Source organism: Leopardus geoffroyi, chromosome B1 (genome assembly GCF_018350155.1).
Source record: "Leopardus geoffroyi isolate Oge1 chromosome B1, O.geoffroyi_Oge1_pat1.0, whole genome shotgun sequence".
Lineage (NCBI taxonomy): Eukaryota > Metazoa > Chordata > Mammalia > Carnivora > Felidae > Leopardus > Leopardus geoffroyi.
This window is the reverse complement of record NC_059327.1, coordinates 204,019,583-204,039,619: the sequence shown is the minus strand read 5'-3', so window position 1 is coordinate 204,039,619 and position 20,037 is coordinate 204,019,583. Positions and strand designations below refer to the sequence as shown.

Genomic DNA, 20,037 nt, shown 5'->3' with positions numbered 1-20,037 from the left:
CCTGTTGAATTGCAGTGGCCATTTGCTGAAAATCATTTGACTATAAATACAAGTGTTTATTGTCTGCACTCTGTATTCTGTGTTTATTTGACCTCTGGGTCCTTTCCCATAGTGTATTTGACCTATGCTTTATAGTAAGTTTGGAAATAAGGTAGGATCTGCTCTCCAGCTTGGTGAGGCCTTATTGAAAACTGTTTAGGCTGTTCAGAATCCTTTATGTTTCCATGTAAGTTTTAGAATCAGCTTGTTCTACAAAAAAGCTTTCCTGGATTTTGATAGAGATTGAGTTGAATTCTTGAATATTTGGTAGAATTCACCTGGGCAGAATCCTCTGGGCCTAGTCTTTTATCTGTGGGATAATACAGATCGATTTGGGGAAAATATAGTCCTAACAAAATTGGAATCTGTCAGTCTATGAATGCACTATACCTTTCCATTTGTTTAAATCATTGTTGATTTCTTTCAGCAGTTAAAATTTCTAGTAAGTAGGTCTTGAACTTCCTAAATTTATTCTTAAGTATTAGATGGTTTTGATTCTGCAGTAAATGGTATTTTCTAATTTCAGTTTTCAATTGATTGTTGGCAATATGTAGAAATACAGTTGATTTTTATATATTGATCTTATATTCTGTAGCTTAAACTCATTTATTCTTTTGTTGTTTTTCCTTTTTTTTTTTTTTTTTTTTTGGTAGATCCCTTTGGATTTTCTACATGCAAGATTATGTTGTTTGTGAATAAAGACAGTTTTACTTTTTCCTCAATCTGGATGCTTTTAATGTCTTACTCTCGCCTTCCTGAGCTAGCTAGCGCCTCCAGTCCAGCTCTGCGGGGAAGCGTTGCAAGCGTATGTCTTTGCCTTGATCCCAGGCCTGGAGGGAAGTACTCAGTCTGTTACTAGTGTGATGCTACCTGCACAGTGTCTAGGGATGACCTTACCAAGTGGAGGACATGAATCCTGTCAACTCCTAGTTTCCTGAGAGTTTTATCATGAACATGTATCTGGTTTTCCAAATGCCTTTTCTGCATCTATTGAGATGTTCCTGTGGTTTCATCCTTCATTCTGTTACTGTGGTGTATTGCATCAAGTCATTTTTGGATATTAAACCAACCTTGTATTCCTAGGATAAATCCCACTTGGTGTGGTATATAATTTTTTTGTTTGTTGCTGGACTGGTTTCCTAATCTTTTACATCCATGTTAATGAAAGATACTATTTTATGGTCATCTCTCCTTGTGACATCTTTGTCTGACTTTGATAATATTAGCCTTAAGGAATTAGTTGGGAAGTGTTGATTCTGCCTACAATTTCTGAAGCAATTTGTCTAAAATTCAGATTTCTTAAATATGTGATAAAATTTACCAGTGAAATCCCCTGGGCCTGGTCTTTTTTTTTTTGTGGGAAGACTTACAATTACTCATTCGGGTTTTGTTTATTAATAGGTTTACTCAGATTTTCTATTTCCTCTTGAGTTAATTTAAAAAATTTGTGTCTTTTTAGGAATTCATCCATTTCACCTAATTTGATGGCATAAGGTTGTTTCTGGTATTCACTTATACATTCTTTTAATTCTACAGGGTCTGGAGTGATGTTAATCCCTGGTTTTGGTAATTTTGTTTTCTTACAAATTTTGTTTGCTAGAGGTCTATCAATTTTTGTAAATAACCAATTTTAGGTTTTGTTAATTTTCTCTGTTTTTCTCTTAATTTCATTTATTTGTATTCTGCTCTTCATTACTTCTGCTGCAGTCTTTGGGTTCGGTTTGTTTTTCCCTTTCTAACTTGTGAAGTCTAAGCTTAGATTACTGATTTTAGAACTTGAAAACTTATTGAGACCTGTTTTATGGTCTAACATGTGGTCTCTCCTAGATGATGCCCCATGTACACTTGAAAATAATTTGTGTTCCGCTCTTGTGGAGTGTCCTACAAATGAAAGTTTGTCAAACTGATACCATTATTCAAGTCTTTTGTATCCTTACTGGTTTTCTGTCTTGTTCTAAAAATTGCTGACAGATGTACCGAAGTCTTCAAGTATAACTGCGGGATCGTCTGTTCCCTTCTCAAATCTGCCAGATTTTGATTCATGCATTTGGGACAGTGTTGTTGAAGGTGTATACATGTATTATTGTTACATCTTCCTGGTATATTGACTCTTTTGTCATTATGAGTTGATTCTCCACTAGCATTTCTTCTCTTAAAGACCATTTCATATGACATGAAGAGTCATTCCAGCTGTCTTAGAATTACTGTGTGTGCACGTTATATATTTTTTCATGTCTTAGAATGTAAGATTTGTCTTTGAATCTTTTAGTTGGGTCTTGTATTTGCATCTTGTCCATCGATCCTGCGTTTGGTCTGGAGTGCTTTGTTTATGGTTAATGTCATGATTGGTGCTGTGAACAGCTGCCATTTGCTGTCTGTTTCTCTAGGTCTCATATGTTTTGTTCCTCTGTTCCTCTTTTGTATCAGACAAAAATTTTAGTATTCCATTTTAATTCTGCTGTTGATTCTTTGTTTTTGTTTTTTTGGGGTTTTTTAAGTTTATTTTTAAGGGCTGTTGGCAACGGGAAGTACCTCAGGCAAGAGGGCTAGACTCCCACTGCTCTTACCTGACATTCTAGTAGATTGGCATGAATAAATGCTTCTCAATTTGCTTTTTCCCTTTGGTTGACTTTCAGATCCTCAGATGGTTGCTTTGACAATTGTGTTCAGTTTTACCTTGTTTCGAGGGAGAGAAGCCACCGACTGCCTCTCTTCCCTCAGCTGAGTCCTGTCTCTGGTGCCTTCACAGAATCTCCATGTAACCACGTCTTAGCAGTGTGAGCCCCGTGGAGCCCAGTACCAGTGCTCTGTCGTCCCCGGCCCCAGCCCCCCTCTGTACTCTGCCACCCTTGCCAGTCCCCTTGTCCCTTCGCGGACAGGCACAGGAGCACACTGGTGCGGGTGCCACCTCAGCAGACGCCCGGCTGGGGAGTGAGGTGTGCATCTCTTCTCTCCTCAGGTTTCCTGCATCCTGGGCTCATGGGGTCCCCTCTGTACTTTACAAGGAGGGCCCTGGGTGACTTGAGGTATCAGATGAGCCCTGCCATCTTTGTTTTGGCTGTGTAGCTGCTCAGCAGAATGTGACTTTTTAATTTGTCCCTTCTTTGTTTCGCTAAATAACTGAGTACTTTTTTTTTTTTTGTCTTTCCTTTCAGGCTGAACAAACTCCAAACACTTGTGAATGTCATGTTTGTAAACAAGAAGCCTCTGGACTGACAGCATCAGCAATGACAGCTGGCGCTCTTCCTCCTGGCCATCAGTTCATGAGCCCAGAGAAGCCCACACACCCTGCTCTGCATCTTTACCCCCACATCCACGGACATGTGCCTTTGCACGCAGTCCCACACCTGCCCCGCCCTCTCATCCACCCCACCTTGTATACAGCGCCCCCCTTCACACACAGTAAGGTAAGTCAAGGCAGAGAGGGCCTGAAGCTCCCCTGTCACTAAGGTCTTTGCAAGAAGTGCATAGTTTAACAAACAAAAGTCATAAATTGTCAACTTGTATAGGACCATGTCTACTGCTGATGGGAGGTCTGCAAATGTCTTCTTTTATCGTAATCTCTTAAGCTCTCAGAATTTTGAATGTTCACGGTTGTAAGAACAATCACAAAAGTCGTGATGTATTCCTTCAGAACTAACTAGAATGTAAAGAGTTTCCCAGGTGATGTTGGCATAACGAGTTATCCTTGGGTGCCTGCACAGATAGCTCCTCTCACCAAGACATAGTTCAGTTCTTTACTTACGGCGCCCTGGGCCCTGGCTCTTTTTCCTAACATTGTATGGGTAAAATACTGAGTACGCATGAGTCTTCTGACCCTAGCGGGGCTCTCCATTATCTGAAATGATTACGCTCTCTATGTGCAAAAATTAAGGACTTGTCGAAATACACAGACTTAAGGAGGAATCCTGAGCGCACTACAGGAAGAAGTCCCAGCGTCAGGTGGTTGTTGAGGGGTGGCTGGCGGGCACACGGGAAAGGGCATCCCAGAAACTGGCTGTGCTGCAAGCTTGTTCAGAGAAAGAGTGGGCATCTAGAAGAAGTTCGATTTTCATGTATTTCTTCTCAGAGAACACCATGCTTCTATTTGAGTAGCTTAGGCTTTGCAGAGAAATTCTTAGGTTGGTTTCATTCTTTGTACCTTAGATAGCTTTGCCTCCTTAGCTATTTTGAACTTAGCTTTATTGACTCTTCTAAATTCTGATTTTTGGTTTCCTTTTCTATCAGTTATTCTGGTTCAAGATTAGTTTTAATCAAAAATAAAATTTTCCCCAAACTACAGACTTATGATTTAAAACCGTGATTCTTAACTGGGAGAAGGGAGGAGAACGCAGGGTGGAAGGGGCTTTTTCAAACCGCACACACATTTTCTCCCTGCAAGGGCGTCTGCCGTGAAGTGGGGTGTGTGTAGCCCACCAGTGGGCTTTGTTTTCTGGGGAGGGGCACGGGTAGGAGAGTGACAACCACTGATTCAGAGTAAAGTAGAATCAGTTTGTTACGTTTTGTTGTGATAAGTAATTGGTAACTACCCAGGTTTATGCTTAAATTTTGTTCGATTGGATCTCTCTCAGTTTGACATTGAATGATGGCTTTATTAGTAAAATGATTTGAAATAGCATTTTCAGGTGTATATTCAAAGCCAGCCTGTTTTCACAGTTGCCTAGTCTACATAGCCTCTTTCTCTCTAGTTGGATATATGAGGTGGGGAAGCTATCCACTCTGTTTTTCCCTGGATAGAACTGCTGTCTAGTCCCTAGGAACCACCCCTAGAAATAGAGTGCAGTGAAGCTGATTATTCCCCAGAGGCTGCTGGGACACTCCAGTTAAAAACGGATATTTTTCCCCCTAACTTTTGGCCTTTTCTCACAGCATTATAAGTAGTCCCTAAAATGGTAAAAGAGAAGAAAAATATTTTGGGGGAGCATCATCTGTATATAAAATCTATTTATCTAATACCTTTTCAATTTTAATCTAGTAGATAGACGTGATGAAGGATTCATAGGTAGAAGGGCAAATACAGAGGACGAGCTGTTAAGCTTCATTTCAGTCACTGTGCTATGAATGTCAAGACTGTTCAGTGATGCATGTAAAATACATTAACTGGATGCCATTTTTATTTAGAAAAATGAGATGCATTTGGTAAAATACTTCAATTGTAGCTGATAAAAAGACGTTTGTTTCTCTAACAAGCTAGCGTTGTCACTTACAAGGTCTTCCAAAATTTGTTTGTATTACTTGAGTTAGTTTGACTTCAGCGAATACTGTGAATACACGTGTAGCTAATGCATAACGTGTTCACAACCCCATAGGAGTTGGTAGAAGCCCCTTCTAGAGAATTCACACACTTGTTCAGTTACATCAGAGCAAGAGCGTGTTCAGAGGATGTCCCCGTGTCATTGGGAGGCAGAGGTGGGCACTGAACGTGGAGGAGGGCGGCTGTGCTCACGGAGCTCTTCTGCTTCCCTGTTTGTGTTCGTGGGGCCTTTAGGGATCTTTACTCTGGTAAAGTGGCATCCGTCACCATTAAGCCTTCGTGTCATTATAGTTGTAATTCTTTTAATTCATACTGTGGCCATTGTGGGTAAATATTTAGTACCTAAAACGCTTGGGATGAGTAGTGTAGAAAGTTTATTTGTTTGAACTTAGGAAAACTTGAAGATTGTTTCTGGTTTTCAAATGTCTTTGTGCCAGTGATACATGTATCTTATATGCTGAGATCGAAGTCATTTCAAAGTTAAATGTAGTTGCAGGAGGAAAAGGCAGTAATGAAATTCTAGACAAAAATTAAAACTATATGACCGGGAGTTTCATTTGCAAATATTTGCGGATTTCGCAGCCTTCTTTTTGGTACTGATTTCTGCTTTAATTCCCTTGTGGTCTGAGAGCAGACATCGTATGACTTTTACTCTCTCGAATTTGTTGAAGTGTGCTTTGTGGCCCAGAATGTGGGCTGTCTTGGTGAGTGTGGCCTTGAGAGTTTGCATGTTCTGCAGTTGGTGGGTGAAGTCGGCTACAGACATCCGTTAGGTGCCGTTGACTGATGGTGCTGTTGAGTCCAACGATGTCCTTCCTGACCTGCTGCTGGATCTGCCCGCTCCTGACAGAGGGGTGGGTGTCAGAGCCTCCCGACTACGGGCAGGCGGGTTCTCCTCTTCCTCCTGCAGTCCTGTCGGTTTTTGTCTTGCGTAGCTGGGCGCTGTGTTGTTAGGTGCTCACATGTTCAGGATTGTTACGTGTTCTGGGGGGATTAGCCCTTCTGTATCATTATGTACTGCCCTACTTTATCCCTGAGAATCTTCCTTGCTCTGAGGGCTGACCTGTCTGAAATTAGCACAGCTCCTCCAGTTTTTCATTTACATTAGCAGGGCGTCTCTTTCTCCCTTTCTTACTTCTAACTTAAAGCGGTCTTTATACTTCCAGTAGGTTTCTTGCAGACACACGTAGATGGGTCTTGTCTTTTAATAGACTCTGAATACAGTTTCTGTCATTTCATTGGTGTATTTAGACTAGCCACGTTTAAAGTGATTTTTGATGTTTTGGGTTAAGAGTAACCATTTTCCGATTCTCTGTTCATTACCAGAGGCTTCTTTTTTGCCTTCTCCACTTTTAATTTTTTGATTCTAGTTTAGCTCTTCTCTTTAGCATACCGATGATACTTTTTTAAAAAATTGGCAGTTGTATTAGAATATACATTTTACCTCATCTAAGTCCTCCTTCAAAGAACTGCTCTGCTTCGTGTTAATATAGGTACCTTTTCATAGAGTGTTCCCAGCCCTTCCCTCCCATCCCTTGTGACAGTGCTGTATTGTTTTCACTTATCTGTTTGTTAATCACCCAGTGCATTGTTATTGCTAATGCTTCAGCAAAGTTACCTTTTAGATCAATGAATGATGCAAAATAAGTTTATCTCACTTACATTTATTTCTTCCCCGTTCCCTTCCTTATGCAGGTTTCTGACCTATATCATTTTCCTGCTGCCTGAAGAAAATCTTACAAGGTTCCTTGCAGGCGCCTTGTAGGGCGCCTCTGCTGGCGATGCGTCCCCTCAGTTTTTGTTTGTCTGAGGAGGTCTTTATGTCTCCTTCCCTTTTCAAGGATAATTTCGTTGGAATCAGAATTCTAGGTTGGCGGGGGTTTTTCTTTCAACGCTTTAAGCAAATTTCACTCTACTTTTCCCTTGCATGGTTTCTGATGAGATGTCCTCTTTAATTCTCTTCCTTATTCTTAGAGGTGCAGGGATCCCTCCCCCTGTCTTCTCCCTTCCCCTCCTCTTTCCTTCCTTTCCCCACTCCTCCCCTCCCTTTCCCCAGGCTGCTTTCAAGGTTTTCTTTTTGTCTTTGGTTTCCTTCAGTTTGATAATATAAAATGCCTAGGTGTAGATTTGGGGGTGTGTTTTTTTCTGTTTGGTGTTCTCTGAGCATCCTGGATCTGTGGTTCATTGTCTTTTGTTACTCTTGGAACGTTCTCAGCCATTATTCCTTCAGGTATTCCTTGTGTCTTTTATCTGCCTTCTTCTGGTATTCTAGTTCCTGTTTGTTATATCTTTTGAAATTGTCCCACAGTTCTTGGATGTGTTGCTCTGGTTTTGGTCGGTGGTGGCGGTGGTTTTTTTGGTTTGGGTTTTTTTTGATTCTTGTTTCTTTTTGCATTTCAGTTTGAGAAGTTTCTATTGACAGATCTGGAAGGTCACTGACTCTTTACTTGGCCGCGTCCCGTCCACTGATGATCACTTCATCAGAAGCGTTCTTCATTTCTCTTGCACTGTCTTTGTGCCTGGCTTGTTCTATTCTTCTGCAGTTTCCTTCTCACTGCTCACGTTACCCGTTTGTTCTCGCATGTTGTGTGCTTTTTCCACTCAAGCCTTCACCACATTAGTCATTTTAAATCCCTGTCTGATGATGACCAACCCTTTCATCTTCTATGTCCCTCGTCTGCCCCTGGCCTGCCGCCCTGCTTTGTGCGTCCGCCCCAGTCTGTCCCAAGAACCCCTTTTGCATCCGCCTTCCAGTTATGTGACTCTCTGGTGTGTCTAACCTGCCGCTTCAGTTTGACGTATTAATTCCATCTGTGGTTCTGATTTGTAAGCTTTCATTAGTTTATTTATTTATTAAAAAAAATTTTTTAATGTTTATTTATTTTTGAGAGAGACAGAGACAGAATGTGAGTGGGGAAGGGGCAGAGAGCGAGGGAGACACAGAATCTGAAGCAGGCTCCAGGCTCCAGGCTGTCAGCATAGAGCCCGATGTGGGGCTCGAACTCATGAGCTGCGAGATCATGACCTGAGCCGAAGTCCAGACGCTCAACCGACTGAGCCACCCAGGCGCCCCTCGTTAATTTATTTTTAAAATACGTTAGCAACTTTTTATGTTCTCTTGTTCCTTGATCATGTTTTCTTTCATCTTTTCTTTCTTTAAGCATTTTACACGTAGTTCTGTGTTTGAATGAAACCTTGAGGATCTAAATCTGGGTGTTTGGTTGCTCCTGTGGATGTGTTGTTTCCTATATGTATAGTGATTTTTTTTTGTGGGGTCATGTTTCGTTCAACTTACTCGGTGAGAAGAGCAAGGCCCTAAGTAGGGGAAGACCCCTGGGACCCTTGAACTCCTCCTGGCAGTCTCCAGCTCTCCTGCCTCCCGAGGGACCACAGACCTGTCTCCCGTCACCGTGACGACGGTGCATGTGCCCTCAAGGAAGCCATCCCGTCCCCACACGTTTTCACTCTGTGATTCCCCCTTGATTTCTCTGTGGCTGAGCACCTTGTTACAAAGGTGTTTGGTGCCATTTTTCTGGGAGCTAGAGTGTCATGTCCCCCTTACTGGACACAGTGCGAGCAGAGGGGGACCACACAGCCTCTCAGAGAAGAATGTCTGTGACCTGGCAGGCTGCACCCCCTGCTCCTTCACAGAGCAGGCCCGGCCTGCTGGCCTCCATGGCCCAGGAGCAGAGGGCCATGACCGCAGAGCTGGGCTCAGAAGAAGCCCAAGGCTTCCAGCTCTAAATGTTGCATAGTTTCCATCTGGAAACGGAGTTCTGAAACAGACATTGCGCTAGGAAAGGGCCTAGTAATGGAGATAGAGCGAGGTCTTGAAGTCTCACTGGGAGCGTGAGGAATAGTCAGAAATGGTCACCATATCCTGGCCCTCAGTGAGTTCAGTATGAGTGGAGCCTGGCAAGGTGGCTCCCGTGTGGCTCTGGGCCCTGTACATCTGTCCCCTCCCTCACTGGGTTACTTCAGCACAACCACTGCAAAAGCGATGAAACCAGACATGGAGCAGGTCTGAGGTCAGGTTGGAATTTGAGGAAGAAAAAAGCTGTATGGAACACAGGGACAGAAACAGATTGCCACTGGGGGTCCTACAGTGATTAAAAAAAAATTTTTTTTTAACGTTTATTTATTACTGAGAGACAGAGAATGAGCAGGGGAGGGGCAGAGAGGGAGACACAGAATCCGAAGCAGGCTCCAGGCTCTGAGCTGTCAGCACAGAGCCCTATGTGGGGCTCGAACCCACAAACCGTGAGATCATGACCTGAGCCGAAGTCGGACACCCAACCGACTGAGCCACCCAGGCGCCCCTGTGATTTTTTATCTGTATTTTGTTTCAGAGGCTGTATTCAATTCTTCTGGCCTGAGAAATAGCAAGACCGAAACAAAGGTGGTGATTTGGCCTCTTTACTGTCTCTGGCAGGAATGTTGAAGAACCATAGTAAGAAGAAACAATAGTCACTCATCCCGCTTCCCGCTCACTGGGGTGTAACTGGAATCCCTTTCTGTTTGAGTGCTTAGTGTTGGCAGCTGCTCTCACGCGTGGGTGCACAGACTCGGTCTTTTGCGCTGTTGGCTAGTTGTGTTCAGCAGCCATGTTGACGGAATCTGGGTTGGAGGTGGGTTGGTGTGCAGTACGGCTGGGTCTCCTGGCTCCCGCAGAAACCCGGAAGGTGTTTAGAAGGCATCTGTCATGTGTGTTTGTCAGAGCTCTCAATTAAAAGAAAAAATGTTACTTTTCTGTAAATCACTTTTGTGTCAAAGTGGAGAACAGTTGAAAAACTTCTGTTAATTGAAGCCGTGTGGATTTGTACAAAGAGCGAAATAAATCAGTGTTGTAATTCAACAGCATTATCCACATGTTGAGAGACTAATTTTATGCTTAAATCACTGGTGTACCTGAGCGGGCAGTTGTACTTGGCCCCGCAGTCCGTCTAGTTGACAGAAGCCGGTTTTTGTCCTAAAGGAAACCCACATCTGTTGAGGCTTAGCTGTCTTGTGGGAGAGCATTCCCATAAACGCAGCTCGTTTGTGGGGACCACCTGCTCCCTTGGTCTCTACACCTGGACTTCCTGTTCTGAGTAAATGGGCTTCTGAAGAAGTGTGTGAATTGAATTGAATTGAAGTTTTCAGTTATTTCAGCTTTATAGTTGTGTTCCCGTTCCTTCGAAATTAAACTCTGTTCAGCCTTTATTGAACATCCGGTATGTGCCAGGCCCTGTGCTACATGCTAGCAAAACAGAAACAGGTGAGCCATGGCCCCTGTTTTTCAGGATCCCCGAGGCTAAAGACAAAGACAGCATCAAATCCAAACCTCGGAATGCCATGGCACACCTTACCAGGGATTGTACATGCAGAGTAGGAAGGTCACCCTGGAGAGGGAGGGCTGCTGACTGAGCCCGTGGGGTGGTTTTGCAGAGGAGGGGAGGCTGGCTAGGGTTTGGAAGGGTGAGCATGAGCTCTCTGGACACAGGCGGGCAGCAGCGAGGCTCTCAGCCAGGCTCCCTCGAGGGGAAGTCTGTCTGCTCTCAGCCGTGGGTCAGGAGGGTCTCGGGAAGTAGCGAGGAGCTTCGGGGCCCGGACGTGCTGTGGCTGTGCAGAGCTGCCCGCCAGGCCTTCTCAAAGCAGCCGTGCCGCCTGCGGAGCCAGCTGGCTTCCACCTGTCGGGCTCTCTGCCCCTTAGCAGAAGGTCTTCGAAACTGAGAAACTTCCTTCCCATCGATTCCTCCTCAGCAAAGCAGCTCTTAGTTTATCACGACTTTGTGAAAACTGGGGTATGTAGAAGTACGGCTTTCTCGGTCTCCTCACTCTTTGCCCGTGGGACTCCCCTGACAGAACAGCTAGATTAGGCTCCTGCCTTGGTCCTGGGCATCCAGACCTGTTTCTTCCCGTTCGACAGCCCGAGGGTCCACTCCTTCCCCACCCTGCTCCTCCACCTCCCTGAGCCTGTTCCAGGCCGATGAGTGTGCTGAGCCACCTGAGCAGCGTGATGCCCACTTCCTCTTGGTACCCAGGGTGGGCGGCGTGGCCGGGGGCAGGGTGGGGTTGCTCTGTGTCTAAGGACCAGTCTCACAAAGTGGTGACCGTCCACCTCAGCCATCTGTGTGCTGCACAGCAGCACCCACTGTCCAGTTTAATTCTTACCACAACCCTCGGAGGTAGGTATTTCCAGATTACAGATGAGAAAACTAAAGCACAAAAAGATTGAGTAATTTGCCTGAGGTCACACAGCTAGTAAAAGGGAGAGCTGGCGTCCAGACCCATCAGGCTGTGCAGCCCGAAGACTGAGAACAGGACTGGTGTTTCCGACCAGCTGTGTCACTGACCACACCTCCTGGGAACTGTGGTCTCTGGCTCCTGCTCCGGTAGCTGCAGCGAATGTCCTGATGGCCCCAGAACCCCTCCTCTCCGTCTCTACCGCCACTGCCTCCTCATCTCTTGAACCCTGACTGACTGCTCCCTGCGGTGCCCTCTCCCCTTCCAGGCAGAGGCCATGCAGACACGTCTCTGCTTTGGCTCCTGCAGCCTGTCTTGCTGTGGGGCGGTTGTCTGTGGATGTGGACTGTCCCTGTGCTGTCCCCATTCCCTCCTAAGCTCTGCCCTCGTCAGGCCCTGAGGGCTTTGTCCAACCTCCTGGGGAGGGAAAGCTGTGTGCTGGCACCAGCAAGGTGCGGGGGCAGCAGGGCCGGGACCCGCCTGAAGGAGGGCAGAAGTTAAACCAGCAGACCACAAGGAAGTCTTGAGTCATAGCCATAGTAAGCTCTAAGTGGGAAAGCTGGATTTTAGGTGTGTTGCCTGGGAAGGCCCACCCCTTGGTCTTGGGTGCTGGGTGGTGAGGGCAAAGGTAGGGATGAGTTGTTGGAGGAAGGGATGTTTAGGCTGAGGCCTAAAGGATGAACGGAAGTCAGCGAGTTTGTGAGCTGAGGTTAGGATGTTCTAGAACCTGGGTGCAGCACAGGCAAAGCTCAGGGTCAAGGAGGAGATTGGATTTGAGGGCCAAGGGAAGGCCTGTGTGTCAGGGGCTTGGTAAACAGGAGGGCCAGGCCAGGCCATGTTACAGACTTGCCATTTTCTCTTAAGAGCAGCGGGAAGACATTGGCATGTCCCCAGCAAGGGAGTGCCTCGCTCTCAAAAGCTCACTCTGGCTGCCGGGAGGGAAAGGACTGGAAGGAGGCTGGGTGGGAGATGCAGGGGCTGCCTCTGCGCAGGAGGAGGGGTGTGGGGGGGCGGGGAGCCAGGGGAGTGTGCAGCCAGCCACCCGCCCTCTGTGCCCCGGCAGGGCCTGGGCGTGCTTCCGGGCTCACGTGAAATCCGTAGTTCCTCAGACGTGCCTGCACTTCGCCCAGGTGTGAGCCAGTAGTTTTAAGACTTTCACCATTTTTCATTAGTGATTCCAAAGTTGGCTTTTTAGCAGTGATCCTGGAAATGCCAGATGAGGCTGAGCCCCAGGAGCAGCTCGTACGCAAGCGAGCCCCGCGGAGACGGTGCCGAGGGAGGAGTGCTGTACGTTGCTGAGTGGTCTCAGGTCTATTTGGTAGATTCCCGGAGACACCAGTTGCTTTTAAAACCTACGCCTGGTTCACATGTGACCGATCGTGCACGGCGTGACAGCCAACCAAGTAAGCGCTCCACGAGAAGCGTTCAGCCCGGGACGCCTGCCCACAGCGAGCGCGTCCCCAGAGGGTTTTCAGTCATGGTTTGTCTGCTTGTAGTTTAACTACGTAGGTAAAAACAGAATATTAATTTTGATATGTGATTAGAACATTTTTTTTTGTAGGCTTTACCGCCAGCACCTGTTCAGAATCACACAAATAAGCATCAGGTATTCAATGCATCTCTTCAAGACCATATTTATCCAAGCTGTTTTGGGAATACTCCAGAGTGGAATAGTTCTAAATTTATAAGTCTTTGGGGATCAGAAGTGATGAATGATAAGAACTGGAATCCTGGCACTTTCTTGCCAGATACAATTTCTGGTAAGGAACTTGTTAAAACTTTCTTAAAGGTGTAAAATGACCTGAGCCGGGTGGATCGCCGTCTGTTGCCTCGGTCCCCCAGTAGAAGCCCTAGGCTAGTCGGGCCCCGCCTTTGTCGCTAGCGGGAGGCCCCTCGGCCCCGTCCCGCTGCAGCCGCCCACATCTGCCGCCAGCCGGGGCCCTGCACACCAGCGGGGTCTCTGCCACCCCAGCGCTGCCCAGCGTCTCGTCTCCAGGCTTCAGTGTTTGGCCTCCGGTTCTCGAGCAGTGGTCACAAGTAGCCCTCAACCCAGGGCACAGGGGTGTTGCAGCAGCACCACCGTCGACTTGACTGCTGTGACTTCCGTTCCTTTTCTCTGTTTCTGTATGGACACTGACCCTACACGGGGCCTGTCCCCTCTCAGCTCCCTCCTCCCAGCGCTCAGCTGCTGAGCCGCAGCCGTTACTCCAGTTGCAGGGAAAGGTGCACCCGAAGAGGGGCTGGCTGCACCCTTAGCTCTGTCTTCATGTGGTTAGAGCCCTTGGTGGCCCCACACCCAGCCCCCGCATGTGCTCAGAAAAGCACGCTAGACTTGACATCTGTGCTTGGAAAGGATTTCTAGCTGTGTGACCTTGGGCAAGTTGCTTAGCCTCTCTGAGCCTCAGTTTCTCTATCTTTAGGGTGGGAATGATAGCACCAAGCTCAGAACGTAGCTTTAAGACATTAAGTAAAACCGCTTTGGGAAAGCACCTAGCACAGGAATTGGCACATAGTAGGTGCTCAATACGTTTTTTCCTAGATGAAAACTCGTTGTCTAGCATCACCCCGTGTGACCCCAGCCTCTGTAGCGGCCCCAGTGCTAGGAGTTCTGTTGGCAGACGTCCCGTAGGTGTTGGTTATGTGTTCCTCAGGAGCCTTAATTCTCGCATTCTTCTCTGAAGGGGGTGACATGCTAGGGCCAGCGCTGTCCGAACCCAGACCCGAAGCCCTCCCGCCTCCGCCCAGCGACGAGGCGCCCACCGTGTCGGAGAGCAAGGAGAAAAAAAGTGCCGCCAAACAGAAGTGCTTATACAATTTCCAAGACGCCTTCCTGGAGGCGAACAAAGTCGTGATGGCCACGTCGTCCGCCACCTCCTCCGTATCCTGCACAGCCACCACCGTGCAGTCAAGCAACAGCCAGTTCAAAGTGTCATCCAAGAGGCCTCCCTCCCTAGGTAAGGCCCGCCCAGCGCCTCTGTAATTGCCTTTTCCTTGGCATGGCCAGAGGCCCAGGGGTGGTGGTAGCCCTGGAAAGTGCTGGCAAGCAGAGGGCACTTCCCTGCGAGTCTGATTCGCATGTTGCTGCCCCAGCAACTTCCTCCGGGGCCTCGCCACGCTGTCTTGCCTTTCTTTTCTGTTCCTGTAGTTGTGAGAGAGGAAGGGGTCACTGCTTTCTGAGCATGGGAAGGAATTTGTCCTTTAAAAGCAGAAGCCTGGTGGAGAGGGCGTTGGTGGGGCTGCGGGCCGGGCTGCGGCCCAGCCCCCGTGCTGCCTAGATGGCTCCACGCTGTGGTGTGAGCACAAGCAGAGGGGAGCTGGAAGCAGAGGTCAGAGGCACGTAGGAGCTGGCTCCCAGGGCCCTCGCTAGCATCAGAAAGAATAATGAGATAGAGTTTAGCACGTACAGTCAGGAGTCATCCGGGAGGAGGGCGAGGCAGCTCTTTGACAGACAGACACACTCACCGCTGCTCCATGATAGACATGACAGAGAAGGCCACCGTGCAGCCTTCGGGGTGACTGTCAGTCCAGGTGAGCACCCTCGGTGGTCGTGACAAACAGCGGGTATTCGCCTGGGGAATGCAGTATCCCCACCGTCCGGGAGCAGCAGCCACAGGTGACTGGCAGATCACGAAGGGAATATCAAGTGCCCCTCGCTGGAGGAATCCGGCAGACCACCCCCTGCACACTGGTCAGAGGTGACCTCCCCGTCAGGGCCCGGACTGATGCTAGGGGCCTCTTGCGCGATCACGCAGGAAGGATCCGTCATGCCCGGAGTATGTCTGCTAACTCTGACGTGACACCGTAAGCCCATGCTGGTGGGCAGCTGTCCTCAACTCAGAAGATGCAGTGTTGCAGGAGGAGAAGTTGGCAAGGGGCTGGGTTGGGGGAAAGCTACAAAGGCTGGGTGGGGGACATGGGGGACGGGGTGAGAATGTCACATGGACGGCGTATCTTTGATGTGGTCACACAGCGAAGCGTCCTGTCCTCCAGGGCTTGTGCTGACGTGTTTAGGGGTGCACGCAGGCTCCACGTGTTAAGCCAAAAAAGTGTGTGGCTCAACACTCACACGTGTGACAACATGTTCAGTGTGGTGAATCCAGGTGAGGGGTATGTGGGTGTCTTCGTAACTGTGCCTTCACAGTCTCTATAGAGCTTCGAACATCTTCACACGAAAAGGTTGAGAAAAGGTTTAGTGAACAGAAACTAACCTAGCGCAGCGTCCTCGATGACCCTTCTGCGTCTCCACACGCAGGCGAGGTGTTCCACGGCGTCAGCAAGGAGGACCACAGACACGCGGTGCCGGCCGCCCCGAGGAACAGCCCCACGGGCCTGGCGCCGCTCCCCGCCCTCGCCCCTGCCGCCCTCGCCCCTGCCTCCTCGCCTCACCTCGCAAGTCTCGCAGCCCCGTCCTTCCCCAGCACCGCGGCCACGTCCCCCGGGTTTGTGGACACGCGCAAGAGCTTCTGTCCTGCTCCCGGAGCCCCCCCGCCCCCCACCACAGACGGCTCCCTCAGCGCCCCCCCCAGCGTCTGCAGGTGAGCCTGGGGCCCGCCCCGGCGATCCGTTCCTGGGCATGTGCGGCTGAACGGCCAGGGAAAGATGGACAGGGGCGTGCCCAGCAGAGGCCGTGGGACGAGGGGAGGACACTGGTCGCATCTGTAGTCCTCAGAGCTGGGGCCACCAGGGATCGGTGCGCAGACCACCATCTAGCCACCAGCTGCTTCACGGGGGAGAGGGGTCGGGGGGACCTGGGTGTTTTTTAAGTTGTTATGCATTCAGTGAAGAATGATACAACAGCTTTAAAAAAAAATTTTTTTTGTTTTAATGTTTATTTTTTTTAAAATTTTTTTTTTTTTTTAATGTTTTTTTATTTATTTTTGAGACAGAGAGAGACAGAGCATGAACGGGGGAGGGTCAGAGAGAGAGGGAGACACAGAATCGGAAGCAGGCTCCAGGCTCTGAGCCATCAGCCCAGAGCCCGACGCGGGGCTCGAACTCACGGACCGCGAGATCGTGACCTGGCTGAAGTCGGACGCTTAACCGACTGCGCCACCCAGGCGCCCCTTAATGTTTATTTTTGAGAGAAGGGGGCGGGGGGAGGAGGAGCAGAAGGAGAGGGAGACACAGAATCCGAAGCAGGTTCCAGGCTCTGAGATGTCAGCACAGAGCCTGACGCGGGGCTCGAACTCACAGACTGCGAGATCATGACCTGAGCCGAAGTCAGATGCTCAACCGACTGAGCCACCCAGGCGCCCCAAACAACAGTTTTAAAAAAAAAAAAAAAAAAAAGGCTCCCAACTTGGGGAGCACTTAGGTGGCTCAGTCAATTGAGCGTCTGACTCTTGATCTCAGTTTGGGTCTTGATCTCAGGGTGGTGAGTTCAAGCCCCAAGTTGGGCTCTGCGCTGGGCAGGAAGCCTACTTAAAAAAAATAAAAAGATGATTTGTGTTGTGTTTGAATTTGCCTATGTGAAGCCATCCCCACACAACCTCCACCGTCCGCCCCATGAAGCGGTGGCAGGAGGGACAGTGCAGAAAGAGACTGAGTGTGCCCTCCAAGATTATGTGCCTGCCCACACCACCTTTCCTGTGTGGCTCCTCGTGTCCGGGCAGCACCCTGCTCCCCATACTGCTGGTGGCTGGTAACCGCCTATGTGTGGTTTCACAGTGACCCCGACTGCGAGGGGCACCGCTGTGAGAACGGCGTGTATGACCCGCAGCAAGACGACGGGGACGAGAGCGCTGACGAGGACAGCTGCTCCGAGCACAGCTCCAGCACCTCGACCTCCACCAACCAGAAGGAGGGCAAGTACTGTGACTGCTGCTACTGTGAGTTCTTCGGGCACGGCGGGGTAAGTGTCCTCGGGGGCGAGTTCCTGGGGGGCCGGCACATCCTGGGGCAGCGGCGCGGCACGGCCACACTGTGTGTAGAGCCCCAGGCGCCGTGTGAGGAGAACCGAGGGATGGTCCGGAGTCGTGGCTCGCCCTGTAGGTTGTACTCACCCTAAGTAGAGGTGACGAAGATGCCTGCCCAGAGATGTAGCTCTAAGGGTTACTGCATTTTGGCATCTGTTTGTGAGTTTTAAAACAATTGAAGAGCTAGGGGCCTACTGAACCGCTGGCCATGGAACCGTTGGGTCTGGGCTGTGCACAGCCGTGTGGTGGGGGTGCTCACTGTGCACGGTGTGCACGTGGGATTCCTGTTGCCGGGATACAGGGGATGTTGATGCACATACACACGTACACCTCCTTCCAGAAGGGTCTGTCTGTACAAGCAGGCGTCAGCCGTGGTGCCTTGGGGGGGGGGCTGGGAGGAAAAGCAGCGACTGGTATTTTGCTCTTTTTCCACTTTTGTTCTGTCTGCATTTGCTCAGTGGGCACACGTGTGTTTAGTGTCAGGAAGAAATTTTGGCAGTGGGATTGAGGGCAGCTTTCTTTTTTCCTTTTGATGCTACACAAGAAACTACAAATGGACGACGAGATGGTATAAACACTGTTGACTTGAAAAGATAATCACTGTATCCTGTAAGAAGCACATTAACCCGTACGTGTGGGTTCCTTTTCCTTTTTCAGTTTAAAAGTACCTGTTCGTGTACATAGTTGGTCCTACGTTACCGTATTTTTCATGAACATGTGAAGGTTGACAGGGTCTGTGCTAGAACTGGTCTTGGGGTAACTGTGGTAGGTTTTCCTTTTTGCCACCATTTGTTTATCTTATTTTTCACAACGAATGCTTATTACCTGACAAATAAGGAAAAGTTTACTTCTAGGGATATGTGCTGGAATCGGCAGTACTCAGAGTCATGAAAACATGAAGCTTAATTGAGTTATGTTCTCGTTTAATTGCCTTAGCCTCCGGCTGCACCAACAAGTAGGAATTATGCAGAAATGAGGGAGAAGCTTCGTTTGCGGCTGACCAAGAGGAAAGAGGAACAGCCTAAGAAAGCGGACCAGCTCTCCGAGAGGGAGGGTGTGGTTGACCATCGCAGGGTGGAGGACCTTCTGCGGTTCATAAACAGCTCCGAGCCCAAGCCAGTGAGCAGCACCCGAGCCGCCAAGCGAGCCAGGCACAAGCAGAGAAAGGTGAGCGCGCCACAAGGTGCTGCCGGGGGCGGCGGGCGGGCCTCAGGGCCCCGTGCCCACCATGCTGCCACAAGGGCCCCGGACCGTCTCTGTGTCCGTGGCAGGAGCCGGGCAGAAGCCCTATGTTGTATTTTCAGGACACAGCTTCCCCTTTTTAAAGCCACAGGTTTGTCAGTGGATCTAAAGCAGGCCTTTGGGTCCCTATGCCCAGCGGGGGCGCCGCAGCAGACCCACGACCTCTGTCTGTGAAAGAGCCTTCCTTCCCAGGGAGGTTGAGGAAGGAGCCCCTGGCTGGGAGTCAGAGGGGGTTCGCGGTGGGCTTTGGGAGACTGCGGGGAAAGAAGTTACTTCAACATGCAGCTGGGACAGGGCTCTTGGCACAGCGACATCCTTGGGACCTAGTCCGAGGGCTCCTCCCGTCCCCTCGCTCCTCGTCCCCCAGCTGGCAGATGACGATCAGGCAGAGCCATCCCGGAAGAGGGCAGGCACGTGGCATCGGAGCCCCGGGTGGAAGAGTGGGATGGAGGGCCGTCGCGGGCAGCCCTGGACACCTCACTGCAGGGCGTGTGCATGGGCTGTCTCGAAAGCAAGCGTCTGCCGTGACTAGACGGGTTGGGCCAGCGGAGGACACAACGTGCAGAGACTGTCCGCTAGCACTTCCTCTTAGTGCCGCAAGTGAGGGCACGGGCCGCGTCTGCCCTTCTGTGTGCCTCAGCGCCCTGGGGCCAGGCCCACGCCAAGGCCATCCTGGTTCCGGCCTCCTACAGAGGCAGACCGTGGCGGATGGATCCGGGCTGTGCAGAGGGAACCTGGAAGGGCGCAGGCTCTGACAGCAGGAGGGGTGGCAGCTTCGGGAAGAGGCCAGGCACCTGCGAGGTCCCACAGAGACAGAGTAGAGACATCCCCCACGTGTGTCAAAGTGGGCCACCCAGCAGGAGCCCTGTTGGGCTCCACGGCCCCAGGCGAGGTGGAGTGGAGGGGCTCTGAGGAGAAGCCTGCTCTGCACCCGAGGAGCCCGGGGTCTGCCGAGCCCCACTAGGGCAGGGCAGTGAGACGTATTCCCCACCAGGAGTGTTCCACCAGGGCCCACTCATCCCGTGTGCTCTGTACCCAGCACCCCGTCTTCCAGAGCGGCTCGCAGACCTGCTTTGCCTCTGGCTGACGGGCTGGTTGTTGAAGGCACCGTGTACCTGGTTTTGAGTTCCCTATAGGTTCTGTCTTGTGGCACATTTACCCCCCGACCTGCTGTAGGGGGCGCCCTGCTCCTAGACGCTGGGATACCTGTCCAAAGTAGCACCCACAGGGGCCACTCCGGGAGCTGCCTGTGGCTGCTTGCCGTGTCCAAGGCTTCTCTGTTAATAGGTGGAACCAGGATTTTAAATAAGTTTTACCTGAATTGTCCAATTAAGTTTTTTTAAAAATCTGTCATCAAATTTT

At 49.6% G+C, this 20,037-nt stretch overlaps 1 protein-coding gene across 10 annotated transcripts in view; it reads left to right on the top strand.

Moving 5' to 3' along the window:
• The window catches only part of FAM193A (family with sequence similarity 193 member A), a 167,839-nt gene that overhangs the window by 125,780 nt on the left and 22,022 nt on the right, over window positions 1–20,037 (top strand). For all 10 annotated transcript variants that reach the window (XR_006711625.1, XR_006711626.1, XR_006711623.1 and 7 more), the window contains 6 exons: window positions 3,195–3,446; window positions 13,080–13,278; window positions 14,200–14,472; window positions 15,771–16,053; window positions 17,186–17,369; window positions 18,370–18,600. Coding sequence is in view for 6 of the 10 variants with exons in the window: in XM_045474779.1 (XP_045330735.1) it covers window positions 3,195–3,446; window positions 13,080–13,278; window positions 14,200–14,472; window positions 15,771–16,053; window positions 17,186–17,369; window positions 18,370–18,600 (1,422 nt within the window). In the remaining 4 variants the exon portion in view is untranslated. The remainder of the gene's footprint in view (window positions 1–3,194; window positions 3,447–13,079; window positions 13,279–14,199; window positions 14,473–15,770; window positions 16,054–17,185; window positions 17,370–18,369; window positions 18,601–20,037) is intronic.